General features: G+C 36.9%; 1 protein-coding gene and 1 long non-coding RNA gene across 3 annotated transcripts in view; one reads left to right on the forward strand and one right to left on the reverse strand.

Annotated features, from left to right (window-relative positions):
* cratb (carnitine O-acetyltransferase b) overlaps nt 1-19,221 on the reverse strand; it is a 94,704-nt gene that overhangs the window by 32,533 nt on the left and 42,950 nt on the right. For both annotated transcript variants that reach the window (XM_081377330.1, XM_081377331.1), the window contains one exon: nt 18,308-18,427. In XM_081377330.1, the coding sequence (XP_081233456.1) occupies nt 18,308-18,427 (120 nt within the window). The remainder of the gene's footprint in view (nt 1-18,307; nt 18,428-19,221) is intronic.
* LOC308697782 lies at nt 308-4,732 on the forward strand. Its single transcript, XR_014030997.1, has 3 exons — nt 308-2,130; nt 2,700-2,766; nt 4,411-4,732. It is a non-coding gene; the product is annotated as an uncharacterized lncRNA (long non-coding RNA).

Here is a 19,221-nt window from a genome sequence, read left to right on the forward strand (position 1 = left end):
ATTGGCAACATTTTAATAATAATATCTAATATTTCATAGGAATATTGATGTATAATTTATTTCCATATTCTCTTGTTGTGTCTCACAAAATGCCTGATAAACATGATTTAAGTCCTGGTCAGGGGTGCAAACAGCGCGCTTTTCGGCGCCTCCCGCTTTTTTCACGTCAGTTTGGGTGACTTGTGTGAATCGTGCAGATCCGAAGAGTTTTTTTTTAAGAGGGGGGTGGGGGGTTGTTTGAGAGGGTCTGATTATAATTTAAGCAACAGTAATTCTGGATTGCGTCCACCAACAAGTAAATAGGAAATAAGCGAATCAGAACACTGCGCGCCAAACCAGCAGTATGTGCGCAAGCGTGAACCACTAGTGTTTCTGTCTCACTCTGGATCTGCCACTGCATCACATTTCTCTCTGCGTGGCGTGGAGTGTCCGTTTTTATGTCGGCTCTCATGTTAACTGGTTAGAGCTTGTGTTAGAGCACAATGCCTGCGTGACACACACACTTCTCGAGCCGCGCCGAAACCGCGTGCTAGAAATAGAACCGCAACCGACGCCTATTTTTCACGCGACACGCAAGAGTGTTGGAAGTTTTCAGACAAAATAGAAGGCGCAAATACATATTAATAAATTACATTTTGATGCTTGAAAGTCTCTCGGTTTTGACAAATGCATATATAATTGTAATTTAAAAAATAGGCCTAATTATCGATTTTCAAATATTGCCCCTGTCAATAGGCCTACAGAACGAAATATTCTGTAGCCTATTTTGCCGTCAATACTGCCGACATTGTCTTTGCTGTATCAGGCTATATATTATGTTTAACATCCAAATGTAGATGGTCTGTCGGCTCACAGAGCCATGCAGTTGCAGACAGCACGTGAAGTTCGTGAACACCGAATTCCCTTTTCTTTCTTATCTATTTGTGTTTGAACAGACATGTGCACGAAAAAATAAGCCAGTCCGTCTCAACGAGTTTCCCGTAAACGCAGTCAAAATAAAACGGATGCGTGTCATTACCGGTATTAGATACGTGCATTCGTCTTAAAGGGACAGCACCCAATATACCTGCAGCTGTTTGTGTCACCAAAGTTAATCAAACAACAAAAGAGAAAGAGAAAAATCACGTTTTGTCAAAAGATAAACTGTATTAATACTTAATACAGTTAATTTACCTGAAAAACATAAAGCACTGCTTTATTTCTCGTGTATTTGTGTTTTATTGTATTTATATATGCTTGTATTTTGTTTATTAGTTTCTATGCAGATGCACTAGGCCTACCCTACACAATTACCCCAATCATCCTAGAATTATTAATTCTTTACAAAAAGAGCTATTCAAATCATCAGGTGAAATTGTTTTCATAAGTAGCAGTAAAGCAAGAAGAAGAAGTGCAAGATAGTTTTTCTAAATTTCATTTGACTCTATGTGCCTATAGGGGTGGGTTGGGGATGGTGGCAATGTAGTATCTGGATATTTGCAGCGGGACGAGGGCTTCGATTACCTCTCTCTTTTTTGACCATACATGTGTTTGCTCCCCTGCCTGGTGTCCTCTACACTCTAAAAAATGCTGGGTTATTTTTTAAACCCAAATGCTGGGTTGAGCATTTTGACTATGTTGCTGGGTTATTTTCTCCGTAATCAGCTGACAATGACCCAGCATTTGGGTTTGTTTTGGAAATTTTGACCCAGCGCCTCCTCGCGAGTCGCGCGCTTTTGTCCACACTGTTCAAATCACTACGTCAACAGGAGGACGAGAGGTTCAAGCAGGAGCGAGCGTAAAGGTGAGCAACCCTGTTTTATTACAACTTTCCTAATGTTAAGTAACGTTAGTCAAAGAAGTCAGAAAGTCAACAAGAAGTTATGTTGAAATGAACTATGAATTATTGACGACGTCGACGTCTGTCGAACTAGCGACCGTTAACGTATGCTAACGTTAACGTTACGTTACACATAACATTCATTATTTTTACACGGTCTGTAATCAATTATTCCACTTAAAACACGGTCACAATGTCTAAGTACAGTTGTTGGTGTCTGTTTTATCTCCAGAAATGTTGCGGGTTACTTGACTCGGCGGATGGATGCAGTGTAACGTCACTGGCTAGTGGCTGGATATGCTAAAGAAGCTGTAAGTCTAACGTTGCCTATTATTTAACTGTGTGTGTTAGTCATTTTCGAAAGGTAGCTTTACATAAAATATTGAATTATGCTGCAGTATGTTCTCTGTGTTTGGGTGTGTGCGCCTTAGTTCAATTTGGCTAAGCATTTCTGCAGAAAACAGTGTCATCGTCCAGCTCAGTACAATTCTTATCAAAAACTGTCATTGTTCATTTGAAGTCAGTTCAGTGTTGCTTCAGTTACGTTCAGAAACTATGTAAAGATAATCAAAGTAGTTACTGAAGTACAATTTGGTCTTAAACCGGCTCTGAAAAAAAGAGTCCACAAAATATCCACAAAATTAACATTTCTTCTGTTTACAGTCTTGTGAATTAACAATAGTTAATTAAGCTGTTAAAAATTTAGTCTATTTATTTATTTTATTTTTTTAATTAAGTAATGATTCATTAAAATTATTTATATATATTTTTTTTTAATTAACTGGAGCCAGCATAAAAATTAATTTTAAAAACATTGTATAAGACATGCTAAATTTGTAAAGATATTACTAATCAGATGTTTCCTTCTTTTCTTTTACAGCAATGGACATTTTTGTTCAACAAATCTCCTCAACTGGAGTCTTGAGTGCCTCATTGAAAAATTGCTGGTAAATATGTGATGAACAATTTTGCATTTCAAATTCTCTTTCTTTGTATGTAATCTTTTTTTCACAGTTGCATCCAGTGCCAACCCTAACCCTTAAAGGGATAGTTCGCCCAAAAATGATATTTAACCCATGATTTACTCACCCTCAAGCCGTTTGAGATGCATATGTCAATCTTTTTTCAGACGAACACATTTTCAGTTATTTTAGAAAATGTCTTTGATCTTTCAGTAGTTATAATGTCAAGCAATGGGGTCCACCTCCTTCAAGTCCCAAAATGTGCATGCATCCTTCACAAAAGTAATCCATCCGGCTCCAGGGGGATAAACGAAGGCCTTCTGAGGGTAATCCGTGCGGTTTTGTCGTAAAAATATACATATTTAAAACTTTATAAACGAAAATAACTGGCTTCCGGTAGCGTTCGACGCGCGTTTATGGAGATGGATGCTGGCGTATGACGTAGCGTAGAAAGCGTCGTGACGTAGAACGAACGTAGAGTTTTGTTTTGCTCTGCTCTCTCGCTGCGCTGTCACGTTCGTTCTACGTCACGACGCTTTCTACGCTACGTCCTACGGATTACTTTTGTGAAGGATGCATGCACATTTTGGGACTTGAAGGAGGTGGACCCCATTGCTTCACATTATAACCACTGAAAGATCTAAGACATTTTCTAAAATAACTGAAAATGTGTTCGTCTGAAAAATGATTGACATATGCATCTCGAACGGCTTGAGGGTGAGTAAATCATGGGTTAAATATCATTTTTGGGCGAACTATCTCTTTAACAAAGTTTGCTACACCATTCACAATAAGCTCAAAAACATGAATGGCCAATTTACTTGTCCAAGTACAAGCACATGACAAGACAATTTAAATCAGTTATATTGTAGGGCTGGCATAGGGTACCACTTCTGTGCCTAGTCGTTGTCAGTGTAATTTCATAGATAGCCGTGCTTGTTTGCCCCTTTCTTGGTTTAAGGCAGTGGTTCTCAAATGTCCTGGGACCCCCATAATTTAGGATGTCTCACCCAATTTAAATTTTGCAGTCTGTACTAATGAGCTGAATCAGGTGTGTTAAATGAGGGAGAGATACAAAATGTGCAGTGGTATGGGGTCCCCAGGACGGGTTTGAGAAGCACTGCTTTAAGGGATAGTTCACCTGAAAAGGAAAATTCTGTCGTCATTTACTCACCCTCATGGTATTACAAACCTGAATGATTTTCTTCTCCTGAACACAAAAGAAAAAATGTTGGTAACAAAACAGTTAACAATAGCCATTGACTTTTATAGTACTTTTTTCCTATTATGGAAGTCATTGGTTACCGTCAACTATCTTGTTACTGACATTCTTTAAAAAATCTTTTTGTGTTCAGCAGAAGAAAGAAACTTCACAAAAAGTTTGGAACAACGTGAGGGTGAGTAAATGAGGCGAGTAAATTTTACATGAGTGTGAGTAAATTTGCATTTTAAGGTGAACTATACCTTTAATAACACTAAATGTTTTCAGATTACCAGAGTACATATTTAACTGTTATATATTTAAGCTAATTTCACTCATTCTAAGTTGACCTTAGTTAGAAATGCACTTTGCTTAATTTAAAAGCTGATGAACGAACAAGTTCTAATTTGCCATTTTTCTATTCTTAGATTCCAAAGGCATACTAGCACTTACAATCCTGCCTGTCATTCTTCCCCCGCCTGTGTACAAGATTGGCCACAAAACCTTTCGGCCAACTATTCAAGAGACAAGAACCTCATTCATTGATGTACAACTGGTAAGTAAAACAACAGGGGACAAAAAGAGCAGGCTCATTTCTTTACACCTGTTTGTAGGGCTGCACGATAAATCGTTTTATTGCTGCTTGAATCTAACATGCATTTCATTTTCTCACAACTCTTTAAAGGATTAGTTCACCCCAAAATGAAAATTTCCTAATAATTTACTCACCCCAATGTCTTCCAAGATATCCATGTCTTTCTTTCTTCAGTGGAAGAGGAATTAAGTTTTTTGAGGAAAACATTTCAGGATTATTCTACACAGAATGGACTTTAATGACAACCAACTATCCAAGCGTTCAAAGAAGGTTCAAATGTCCATCTCAATGCAGCTTCAGAGTCTCTACACAATCCCAGTCGAGAAATAAGGGTCTTATCTAGCGAAACCATCAGCCATTTGTGGTTTAATAGTATATAAATGTTTTTTTTGTTTTTAAATGACCGATGGTTTCGCTAGATAATACCCTTATTTCTCAACTGGGATTGTGTAGAGACTCTGAAGCTGCATTGAGACTGACATTTGAACCTTCTTTGAACATTGGGATAGTTGGTTGCCATTTAAGTCTATTCTGTGTAGAAACATACTGAAATGTTTTCCTTAAAAAAACTTAATTTCTTTTCGACTGAAGAAAGAAAGACATGGATATCCTGGATGGCTCTGGGGTGAGTAAATGATTAGGGAATTTATATTTTGGGGTGAACTAATTCTTTAAGTTAATTTAAGATGGTATTTAACTAATTTAAGACTGCTCTTATGAAAACCTAAGACACACTTTTAAATAATTATCTGTGTCTGATATTGTCTTTCCCTCATTTAGTCTGGAACCAACATGGTGCTTTACCTGGAAAGGCAGAGAGAAGCAAAACCCTTCCCCTTTGTCTTGGAGCTTGGAATGGCTGGACAGTTTTTTGGTGAATGGGGAAACTCTGGAAAAGTTGACTCCGGTTTTTTTTTTTATCATTTTGTGAAGATAATTTTTAGCTAGGCTATTTTACAGTTTATAGGTATAGAGTTTCATGTTTTTATTTTGCTACACAGGACTAAATGATTGCTTATTTAAGTGAATTACAATGTATGTACTTACATGTTTTTTATTGTATTCTTTGTGAATAGAATCTTAAGCTGTAGGCTATTTTACAGTTTAGAAGTGAAGAGTTTTGAATTTTGAGAATCTTACCATTTTATAATATTTTAACATACCAACATTTTAGCACAAATGATTTTTGTGGGCCTCCGTTTATGTTGCAGATGTCTGTTTTTTTTAACATGAATGTATTTTTGATTATATTAATTTCCTGGAATAAACACTTTAATTGAATCAATAAACAGTAGTGTTATTATTGTTATTAATATTTTTTTATTCGTTTTTTTATTATTATTATCTAAAATTAATAACCTGTAGCATGGGGGTTGTTTGACCCAGCACTGATTAAAAACAACCCAGCAGATGGGTTAATGTATAAAAACCCAGCCTGCTGGGTCAAAATAACCCAGCATGTGTTCTGTCCAATATTTACCCAGCGCTGGGTTGCCAAATAACCCAAATTGGGTTGTTTTTAACCCAGCATTTTTTAGAGTGTACAGTGGACATGTATGAAATCAATGCCCTGTTCTGTAACAGAAAATATTTTTTTATTTGAAACCCCTTAACATTTTCCTGAGATGTTGTTGTATGAAATACAATTTGAAAAGTAGTCCAATTTAAATTATAATTACAATATACTATCATATTTCCATACGAATGCTACATTTGATCACTAAATTAATGTCAGACATTTTTAAAGACCAAGGAGAAGTTGTTTTCATGGTGAAACCTCCAAACATTTGGTATCTCTGAAAAGTCCTGAATGTGCTCTTTACAGGACACCCAGGTTGTGTCATGTGACATGTATGATGTCAGAGAAATTCACTAAAATATAATGTCCACTACAGTGGACAAAAGTCTATTCTTGGGTCCCAGGAGGATATTTCCAAACGTGCATACCTATAGACCAGGGTTTCTCAAACTCGGTCCTGGACAAAACCACTGTCCTGCACAGTTTAGCTCCAACCCTAATCAAACACACCTGAGCAAGCTAATCAATGTCTTCAGGATCATTAGAAACTCACAGCTAGGTGTGTTTGATCAGGGTTGGAGCTAAATTGTGCAGGACAGTGTTTGAGAAACCCTGCTATAGACTAAACATGTAATACGCATGTGCACACCGTCAACGTTTTCACAGGTTTGCGTTATTAAAGCTTGCGCAGAATTTATTTATTTTTTTAATAAAAATTTTAATATTTTATACATATATACATACATACATACATACATACATTATATATATATATATATATATATAGTGGGGGAAATAAGTATTGAACACGTCATCATTTTTCTCAGTAAATATATTTCCAAAGGTGCTATTGACATAATCAGTTCTGATTATTCTTTTCACTCCTCTATCAGAAATCTTGCGAGAAGCACTGGTCGAGGCAAATTTATAGTGAAATTATTGTCTTTCCATTTCCGTATTATGGCCCCAAAAGTGCTCACTGGACCATTCAGAAGCTTAGAATGGCGCCTATAACCAATGCCATCATTATGTTTTGCAACAATTAGGTTGCGAAGGTCTTGAGACAGCTCTTGCTTTTACCCATCATGAGATGTGTCTTGTGTGACACCTTGGCAATGCAACCTTTTTGTAGGCCATCATTTGGGACTGAACCAGCTGTTATTAATTTCCACTGACAGGGGGCTGGATTGCTTTTTAATTACTGTAAGGTTTCAGCAGTTGTCTTGGCTTTTCATGCCTTTTTGCGCCTCCCTTTCTTCATGTGTTCAATACTTTTTCCCTGTGTCATTTCACACATTATTACACATAAATTAATTTCTGAACTTATTTTTGTTTGTTTCTTTGTATGTATGGCTTACTTGGGTTGTTACCAACATCTGGTGAAAATTTCATGTCAATATAGCACCTTTGGAAATATATTTACTGAGAAAAATGGTGACGTGTTCAATACTTATTTCCCCTGCTGTATATATATATATATATATATATATATATATATATATATATATATATATATATATATATATATATATATATACATACATACATACATACATACATACATATACACACACACACACACACATACAGTGAGGAAAATAAGTATTTGAAGACCCTGCTATTTTGCAAGTTCTCCCACTTAGAAATCATGGAGGGGTCTGAAATTGTCATTGTAGGTGCATGTCCACTGTGAGAGACATAATCTAAAAAAAAATATCCAGAAATCACAATGTATGATTTTTTAACTATTTATTTGTATGATACAGCTGCAAATAAGTATTTGAACACCTGAGAAAATCAATGTTAATATTTGGTACAAGTAGCCTTTGTTTGCAATTACAGAGGTCAAACGTTTCCTGTAGTTTTTCACCAGGTTTGCACACACTGCAGGAGGGATTTTGGCCCACTCCTCCACACAGATCTTCTCTAGATCAGTCAGGTTTCTGAAACTTTCACACACCTTGCTAGTTCGGATTCATTTGCACTCCGTCATAATTCGCGCTGTGTTTTCTTCTACCGCAATAGCATTTGTAACGGTTGCATTACACTCTAGCGCTACAGCGCCGTAGCGGTCAAATCATGACATTGCAGGCCCTTACATTAGGTCACGTGAGATCAAACGACTACTCGACAACAATATATTTTGTCGACAATTTTTTATTGTCGACGTTGTCACCAAGCTGCTTGGCAATTTCCCCATAGCCCTTTCCAGCCTTGTGGAGGTGTACAATTTTGTCTCTAGTGTCTTTGGACAGCTCGTTGGTCTTGGCCATGTTAGTAGTTGGATTCTTACTGATTGTATGGGGTGGACAGGTGTCTTTATGCAGCTAACGACCTCAAACAGGTGCATCTAATTTAGGATAATAAATGGAGTGGAGGTGGACATTTTAAAAGGCAGACTAACAGGTCTTTGAGGGTCAGAATTCTAGCTGATAGACAGGTGTTCAAATACTTATTTGCAGCTGTATCATACAAATAAATAGTTAAAAAATCATATATTGTGATTTCTGGATTTTTTTTTTTAGATTATGTCTCTCACAGTGGACATGCACCTACGATGACAGTTTCAGACCCCTCCATGATTTCCAAGTGGGAGAACTTGCAAAATAGCAGGGTGTTCAAATACTTATTTTCCTCACTATACATACATACATACATACATATACACATATATATATATATATATATATATATATATATATATATATATATATACACAGTCGTGCTCAGAATTAATCATACCCCTGGTAAATATGATCAAAAATGGCTGCAAAAAAAAAATCTGCATCGTTTATCCTTTTGATCTTTCATTCAAAAAAATTTGCAAAATACTTCCGGTGGCGCGCGCTGCAAGATGGCTGCACAGCACAAGGCTCCTGACTAAAACCTCCTAATTGAAAGGGTTTTTTCACTCTGAGGAAGAATATCATATTTTGGCACAACTGTTCATGGTTTATTTCTAGTATGGCAACTATTAAGAAATCGATTTCACTGCAGAAATCGTCAACGGGCTGCAAAAGACTCAAAACGCTCGAGGACGAAGTAGCCTCAATTGTTAACCATGCAATCGAAGCACAACAGAAGGCCATGCGCGAAATGGTTTCCCGCATGTTGACAGAGGCAATACAATCGGCCCTTAACCCATTCAAGGACTTTATCAACGAAAACAGCGCTGCTCTTCGAGAGATGAAAGAGGAAATGGATTCCTTGAGTAAAAATATGGCGTCAATCACAACCAAAGTGGACAATATGCAGGGCAGTTTACGCAACACTAAAAAAGATGCGAACCTCTGCCAATCTCAGCTTGAACAGATGCAACGAAAATGCAATGACCTAGAAGACTGGTCACATCGCAACAATGTCCGCCTGGTTAATCTACCAACTGGAATGGAAGGGGATGATCCGGTCGGTTTTCTACAGAAAATGCTGCCTAAATGGATCCCCGACCTTTCGGCGCGCTCAAGTCTGATCGAGATCGATAGAGCTCACCGAGTGTATTCTAACTCCAACTCACCAAAACCACGTCCGTTGATATTCCAGCTCCTTCGCTATCCTGACAGGCAAGCCATCCTTCAAGGAGCCCGGATATTTGGAATAGAATAGAATATTTGGTCTACACTTCAAAAAAGTCAAATAAAAGGTGGAATGGGCTGCCCTAATTTTAAATGGTACCACTGGTCCTTTATCCTGCTCTCAGTTTTGAAATGGTTTGATCCGTGCTCACAGTCTCCATGTAAACAGTTAGAAAAAGAGCGCATTTCACCAATTCGATTGCAGGATTTTTTATTTTTAGGTCTGTCTCACAGGAAATGCTCAATATACTATGGTCCTATAATTTCCTACACTCTTCAAATATTCAAAAAGATTGAAGCCTGTTTTGCATCTAAAACTATATGGCACACTCATACTCCAATTTGGCATAATCTGAACTTACTCTCTGGCAGACAACCTTTCGTACAGCCATCCTGGTCTACAAAAGGTATTTTAACATTAAACGACATAAAAGGGGAAGATTCAATTCTAGATTTTCGTGACTTAATAGAAAGATTTAATATTTCGCATAACACTTTATTTTTATATTTCAAATTACGTGCCGTGTTAAAGGCCCATAAGGTACCTTCGGGAAAAAAATCTTCATACTCACCCAGTGGTGAATTGGATTTCAAATGCACCAAGCACAGGAATTGTTTCATATTTTTATCTTTGCTTTCAAAATCTTAATACAGATAATTTTTCTAAAGCTAGTGTTTGGATATTAGAGAACAATTGAATGTAATACAGTGTGGGATAATACATTCCATGCATCCACGAACCCTAACCACCAATTCATTCATTTTAAAAAGTTATTCACAGGGCATATCTAACCACACACATATGACATGTAATGGGTCTATCACCCCACCCGTATTGTAATTTCCGTAGACCGGGATGTGTGGACACTTTGATACATATGCTGTGGGACTGTCCGAATGTGCAAAAATTCTGGGATATGGTGCTTGATGTTTTGTACAAGGCCTCGAGGATTCGTATTCCCAAAGATCCTGTTATTTTATTGTTGAATGACAATTCTCAATTTCCTCTATGTGAGAAGGTACGAAAATTCTGGCTAGCTGCCATGACCGCTGCAAAGAAGCTACTTGTTCAACGATGGAAACCTCCGCATGATTTTTCCATTAAAGGCTACATTCTTTAATGGAGATATTATACCTGGAGCTGTCATCTGCACGGTCCAATCACGCTAACCCTAGGACTTTGTCGCTGTGGAAGAAGTGGATTTCTACAGTCAAGAAAATGTTGGTTACTTAATCTACAGCTACTATTTTGGGTGTTATCATTAATGTTATTTGTCTTTTTCTGTATGAATTTTATTTTATCCCTGGTTATTCAGATATTGCTCAATGTCCTGTAGTGCAATGGGGTGGGTGTGGGTGCGGGAAGGGGGGAGGTTAGAGGGGAATTAGTAGTCGTATAAGTTTTCGTTCTTTTATTGCAAAATATTTTGTATACTTTGTCAAAATAAATAAAACCACTAAAAAAAAAAAAAAAAAAAAAAGGCAAAATCCTAACCTTTCATTTAAGTAAAAGAATTGAAAGTGAAAAAAAAAAAAAAAAAAAAATCACATTATAAAATAAATGTTTTTCTCCAAAACACGTTGGCCACAATTATTCATACCCTTTTATTAAATACCTTTTTGCAATCTCCTTTTGCCAAGATTGTCTTCTCCTATAATGCCTGATGAGTTTGGAGAATAACTGACAAGAGATCAGAGACCATTCCTCCATACAGAATCTCTCCAGATCCTTCAGATTCCCAGATCCATGTTGATGCTTCTCTTCAGTTCACTCCACTCATCAGGTCAGGGAACTGGGACGGTCATGGCAGAAACTTCATTTTGTGCTCCCTAACACATTTTTGTGTTGATTTTGATGTTTGTGTTGGATCGTTGTCCTGATGAAAGATCCAACCACGGCCCATTATAAGATTTCTAGCAGAGGCCGTCAGGTTTTGATTTTTTATCTTTTGATATTTGATAGAATCCACAATGACATGTATCTGAATAAGAAGTCCAGGACCTCCAGCAGAAAAATAGGCCCACAACATATACATAGATCCAATGGTATATTAAATTGTACACATGGGGTACTTTTTATCCTTGTGTGCACCAAACCCATCTAACGTGTTTGCTGCCAAAAAGCTCTTTTTTTAGTTTCATCTGACCACAGAACCCTGTGCCGTTTGAAGTTCCAGTCGTGTCTGACAACTGAATATGCTGAATATGCTGGAGTTTGTTTTTGGAGGAGCGAGGAGCATTTTTCTTGAAAACCTCCCAAACAACATGTGGGGATGTAGGGGTTTGTTTGATTTTTTTTTTTTTTATATAGGCTTTCTGACCCCAAGACTCAACTAATCTCTGCAATTCTCCATCTGTGATCCTTGGAGAGTCTTTGGCCACTCAATTTTTCCTCCTCACCGTCCATTAAGACAATATAGACACACATCCTCTTCCTGGCAGATTCATAACATCTTTAGTTGATTATAACTTCTTAATTATTGCCCTGATGGTCAAAATGGGGATTTTCAATTCTTTAGCTATTTTCTTACAGCCACTCTCTATTTTGTGATGCTCAACAATCTTTTGCTGCAATTGCCCAATTTTAACGAATTTATCCTCAACTAGTTTTTTGGTGTAGGTCTACGTATTTTATTATGTTAACTTAAATAATACTAATAGTAATTTAAAGATGTAGTAGCCCTACATCTTACACATCACACTCCACTGTTATGGTGGCAATTTCAGTATATTTACTCACTAACATTATTGTGGAAACAAAATATGGTAGTATCGCGCTACAGCGCACATTCTATCAGCTGCAGTTCTGGTGCCTCAGTCCCAATACTGTAAAACTCGACGTACATTCACATCACACATGTTAATGCAGCGGTAGAGTTACACTCACAGGACACTGTGCACTTATTCGCAATCACAAAAGTTCATTATTTGCTTGTGCTTTAAAGCTTTGCCTTGTAAACATTTCATTGGCGTTCTGTTCTGACATGATGCACTTTTTTCTGAGCGCGTACTGAAGTGCGCGCGCACTGTCAAACAGCGCCAAACTGGATTTTTGTTGGGTCAGACCCATCTGATATAGATGGGGGGCTGATACCGCGAGAGAAACAGAGAGAAACATGGAGCTACATGTAAAAGATATGCAGCAAACAAGCCACTTTGAAATGTTGCTGTTTTCATGAATATAAAAGTTGGGTGACCCTCCCCCTAGACTAAAAAAAGTTGGATGACCCTCCCCTCAACAAAGAATAAAAAGACATGACCCTCCCCTATTTTCCTCCGGTGGTCCTTTTCATAAATACCGAACGGTCCCTTACCTCTTACAAAATCCACACGCCGTACCAAAAATCTACACATCTTCTATACAGAATTCACACCCTACACAAATACCACAGCTGTACAATTTTCACACCCTATACTAAATTTACCCTATACAGTCAATAGCCTACTCATCTGGATTAAAGCAGCAAACATTCAGTGTAAAGGTAAAAAAATGACATAACATTATTTAATATTTGAATCACAGCTTATACAGTGTTTTGACATCGACAACCACAGCCAAAAAGTGCATTTTACCTCAAACTTGCGACTAGTTAACTTTCTAAAGAAAGCGCAATCACTTCTCGGGTCGACAAAATTATATTCACTCAGAATTTAAAATATTTTTATACCACTTTTTAATGTGTGATTGTGTAAAGGTGTTCACGAGATAGAGATACCAACCCTTTTGCGAACTTGCTTTCAACATCAAACGAACACTCGTTCTCGTGGAGACGCGGTGTGCACGGAGGGGAGGGGCTGTGTGTGTGTGTGTGTGTGTGTGTGTGTGTGTGTGTGTGTGCGTGCGCGCACGCGCTTGTGAGAGATGCATGAATGACAGAGAGATGGAGGGAGAGCAGGGAAAGGAAATGCAGCTGAACGAATACGCTGTGTTTTAAATACCGTTAAAAAATGAAAGACCTTGACAAAGATGAAAACTAAGGACATTTACTCTATAATTTTATTTTATTTTAGTTAGTTTTGCCAAACACACATTACAGTTTTAGTTAGTTATCGTTTTTATTTTAATTTCAGTTAACGACAATGTTTTTTCCCACCTAGTTTTCGTTTTTTCATTCGTTTTCGTTAACGATTATAACCTTGTTTGAGGGCGAACCAAACACTAGGCCTGTCACGATAACAAATTTTGCTGGACGATAAATTGTCCAAGAAATTATCGCGATAAACGATAATATTGTCGTTCTGAGACCATTTTCATTTAATATAATTATAATGGCATAATAATGCAGGTACACCTTTTCAACGAATATTAAACATTGAAAACGGAAAACATTTTAAATATCCAAAAAAATGAACAAAACAACCAAAAACAATGAAAGCAATGGACTCTCAGTGTCTGTTAACAAAATAAATGTCCGTTAATAAATAAAATGGATGTAAACAAAATTGCACTTCAAAAAATATTAAACATTAGGCTTTAGACATTAGGCATAAATAGTGATACATTCCATAACAGGCAAAACTGACAGTTAGGACCTTTGTAAACAAATAAAAAAAAAGCCTCAAGCCATATCGCACAATTTTGCACTGTTACTCCTGTTACTTTGTCCTCCTGTTACTTTGTCAAGTGATTGTGTACTGTCGGGAAGACGGAGACGCACTTTATTGCGTGTATGCTACGCACTGAAAATACTTGGTTAGGATTAGGGGTGAGGAGTGCGTGCGTAGGCTATAACACGCCATAAAGAGCGTATCATATGCACGCAAAAACTATTTTTAGCGTATAAATGGCACAAGAAATAACATTCGTGGTATAGATACGCATTTTCATGTGATCGGGCTCGCTGTCGCAACTCACAACTAGCGTCTTCTCTCTCTCCCGGCAGTAGCCGCAAACAGTCCTGCCGGCGCTTTTCCATACAAAGACCATGTGACTGACAAGCGCCGCGCCGCCGCCTCCCCACACAAAGACCATGCAACTGACAACAAGAGGGTTCACTCCTCCTATACGCTAAAGAACCGAGCGAGAGTGGTCATCCAGTCTCTTTGGTAGAGAGAGAGAGAGACGAGGAAAACAAACAAGCATGCAAATGGAATTATCGCGGCCGGAAAAATGATCGAGCTCATTTTTTTTTATCGTGCGATTAATCGACTTATCGACTATCGCGACAGGCCTACCAAACACATATGAATTTTCCAGATGATTCATTCAAGCATAATTTCACACAAAACTCAACACCTCAGACCCCAAATCACCAATCCAGAACCATAAAATCCAGGCTCCAGCCAGTCTACGCAAACCAAAGAAAACCCCCAGCTAAGAATTTTATGGTCATACAAGCTTCAAAGAGATGAGCCCAACTAAAGGAAGAATGTTGTCAATGTTAGATAGTTTGGAAGATACTGATTGGTTCAGAGATGGCACTGGTCAGGACCCACTAAGATAACACAAGAGGTTGTTTGATCCCAAGACAAAGGATTTAACCCTCAGAGAGTCTTCGTTTAGCAGTCACACTCAGTGCCTTCCCGGTCAGAAGTGACCGGACACCTAAAAATGAAACTTCCTCCATCCCAGTAAAAACCAATGCAATTTATTTTTGTTCTATAATATTTATTCTTTTTAAATTAGTATTTTGAGACAATTTGATTGAACTTATTAATATTTATGCAATATTTATAGTCCATTTTTTGCCATTGAAAATAATGTTTTTTTTTTAATTATTATTATTTTTTATTTTTATTTTTCTATGCGGTATTTTCGGTTAAAATAGAGACTAGGCTTTCAGAAAAAAAATAAAAATAAAAAAATAAATCAATTTATTAAACATAAAATTAAATAAATCATGTTATTGCATGGGTTTACCACTAGATGCCTGTAATAGCTCTAAATGGAGATGCTTGTGAATTCTAGTTGTTTTTGGACCAAATTACTTACTTTTAAGATGTGGATTGATTGTATTTTTTTAGAAATTCTCAAATAATACTTTTTGCCAAGGTTTATAACATTTTATTAATTATTATTTTAATAATTTTAATAATTATTATATTAATTATATATATATATATATATATATATATAATATATATATATATATATATATTAATTATAATTATTAATTATGTTATGTTTTTCACTCTTGATGTTTTAGAGTTTCACCCCTTCATTGCTGAGCACTTTTTTTCTGCATCGTGGCCGATTTGTAGCGAATTTTTGTGTTTTTGTCAATTTCCCATTCATTTACTATGGGGGTCATTTTTGACCAAAGACCATGAGTGTGACTATTTTTTTTACGACCACTTAGCATGCTCGGATCATGACCTCAATTTTTTTCTGTGTTCACATACCTAATGCCAGAAAAGTCATAAAGTTTCGTAACATTCCAATGAAGCTGTGATTTTTAAAAATTCAAAACAGATTTTTTGTAATCTGAATTTATTGGTGTGTATGTGTATAAAAGTGTGTTTCTATGTGTGTGTGTGTGGGTGGGTGTGAATTTTTTGCACTCTTGATGTTGTAGAGTGTCACCCCTTTACTGCGGTGTACTTTTTTTTAGAATCGTGGCCAATTTGTAGATTGTACAGACAAAAATTCAGAGAATTTTTGTGTTTTTGTAAATTTCCCATTCATTTCCTATGGGTCGGTCATTTTTGACCGAAGGCACTGAGTGTGACTATTTTTTTTACGACCACTTAGCATGCTCGGATCATGACCTCAATTTTTTTTTGCATACACATACCTAATGCCATAAAAGTCACCAAGTATCATAACCTTCCGATGAAGCTGTGATTTTTTAAAATTCAAAACAGAAAATTTTTCGGTCAGAAGTGACCAAAGACTCTCTGAGGGTTAAAACAGACATCCTTCTTCTTAAGGACCTCTGACCGACCCCAGGGTTGAAATCTCTTAAAACCATAGAGACTGAGACTTTACATATAAAAATACATAAAATCATCCCAAAACAATTCTTGACGGACTTACAATCAAACATTGTTCAACTACATAATTTTATATTGTGTCTACAACCTATATATGTGTCTATTATGCTTAGATCACATATAAGTCATGTAATTGTTATAACTATTAGATGTTTGAATGAAAGTGTGTCTTGTTTCCTATCAGTGCGATTGTATGTTCACAGTTATGAAGATGGCTTGATTGAAATCTGTGTAAAATGTTTCGTATTCTTATAATGGGAATCATGTCTAAACTGTCAGAGCTGAAGAGTAAAGAGATCACAGATAACGCATGATTTACGATGAGAGGTGAAGAAAATGCCACCTCTCAAATAAAGACAGTGCCATTGGTCAGAACTCATCCAGGAGGCTGGGCATAATCTTAGGACCCAAACAAAGCCTTGGGTTTTTCACTAGAGAAGATTCCAGAATGCATTAAGAGTTTTACTATAGACGATCATGGAGAAGCCAAGACGGAGTACCCAGACAGACGAGTAACCATGTAGACGAGCAGACGAAAGAACCCAAATCAAGATCAGAAGAACATGGATTAAACAGCTTCATTTAAGCCATCTAACTACTCTCATCTCAATTTTCTCAGTTTTCTTTTCTTTTCCATTGAGAGTCTCGGTTCTAAGTTAAGTTTTGCTGCAAAGTTTCGGTTGAATGATTCGACTGCAAAGCCTGCTTCCAACTTCAAAGACTTTCCATCCATCCACCAGCACACCACATGATTGGCTGCCTCAAACATCTATCCAGGGACGAGGAGAAGGCCCGCCAATCAACAAACCCGGGAAACCCTCTTTTACATGGACAAAAGGAATCCCCAAAAGGAACGCAAAGACAAGCAAGTAGCCTCCAGACTCTTAGCTGAACTGGTGCATTGATATAAATTTAATAACTTGCCTAAGAAACGATAGAAGGGTTAAATTAATGATTGATGGTTCGTTCAGGTCACGTCTTATAAGTGCATATAGAAACTTGGGATCTCACTCTTAAAACTCATTCTTTCCTCACTCTCTTTCTTTCTGCAACTCGTCTAAATGTGTGTGAGCTCATAGAGCTTGTAAAACAAAAAAAACATGGACTTTGCTTTTCAGAGATGGCCGAAAATTTTGGGATTTGAAATGTTGTAAAAGCAACTTGGAGATGGAGTTTTTGTGGAATTTTATTGAAGAGATAAATTGCCATATGTAGCTCTCTAACAGAGCTCATTATAAAGCATTATCTATTGTGAAGGGTCATTTCATTATGGTTCTTATAGCACTGTGCTGGAATTCATTTTCAAGGAGGTACTGTGTTTATTAATGTCTTTAGGTAATGTAACGTCTTCAGCTAGTCAGCTTAAGATAATTTCTATCTACCTGGTTATATCTTGTAAGCCTAGTAGTGAATGTTTTCTAACATGAGCAGTACGATAACCATTTTCATTTGCACAGTCAGGGAGAGCCGAAGCACTACCAAAATGTTCTTACACAAAAGAATGCAGTGTACCATTAAAGAGGACCTATTATGCTTTTTTACATGTTCAACTTTCTTTAGTGTGTAATGTTGCTGTTTGACCATGAAAAAGATCTGCAAAGATAAAAGTCCAATAACAAAACCCTCAATTGTATCAATTGCATAATAGGGGCCCTTTAAATCAACAATAAACAGTGCCCCAAACAATAACAGGCAGTTGAACTCACATATCCAGATTCTGCTTGGCCATCTCTAGATCCCACTTGATCTCAGAATTGATGTAGAAGTACAGTTTCTTGGGCAAGGGCAGCGGAATTAACGGAGCTCGCACTCTGTCCGGTTTCTTACTAATAGAGAAACAACACGTCCGTTACGTTACACAAATGTCTTTTTAGGCCAGCATCTTAATAGCCGATATTTCAGTCAATTTAAATTGTCGGCCTTATTTGCATATTCACTGAAGAGAGTGCAAGTGTGCACATGGCCATAGGGGTGGGTGATATACCAGTAGACACAACAGACCTGTAGAAATTTTACAGTCTCTATCTCAGTTACACTCGTGTGATTTTACTGTGCTGTGCTTTCACGAAAGTTTATCATTTGAATGCATTATAAGCATTGTGGCAAAAAAAATATTTTAACCATTCATGGGCAAAAAGCAGCGAAAGAGAATTAATTTTGTTATATGCGTGCACTATCTGAGAGACGTGCACACATAAAGCCGCTGCTCTAACAGTGCACTTTTTTGGCACCTTAATGGGCTTAAATGGTCAAATACACACACTTGTGTCAAAATGCCTCTCTATCCTCATGAACATAGTTGTTTATGTCTTAAGTAATTGTAAAACATAAAAAGAAACCATGTGTATCAGCATATTAGATCCATGCTTTCGTCTTAAAGTGACAACAGCCTAATAAACTTGTCTGTCATTATTAATGTTAATCAAACAATATCTCACTGCCCTTGACTGAATCAATTTTGTAACTTAAAAAACAATAAATGTATATAATTTAAACAGAGAAGACTACACAGTGTTTTTGTACATTTTATTACTTCATAAAATGTATGTAGTATTTCTTATTTCATACGGAGCCCCCCTAGTCCCACTTTGGCAAAAAAAAAATATTATAACTATCTTGT

Source organism: Scardinius erythrophthalmus (assembly GCF_964197995.2).
Source record: "Scardinius erythrophthalmus genome assembly, chromosome: 10".
Lineage (NCBI taxonomy): Eukaryota > Metazoa > Chordata > Actinopteri > Cypriniformes > Leuciscidae > Scardinius > Scardinius erythrophthalmus.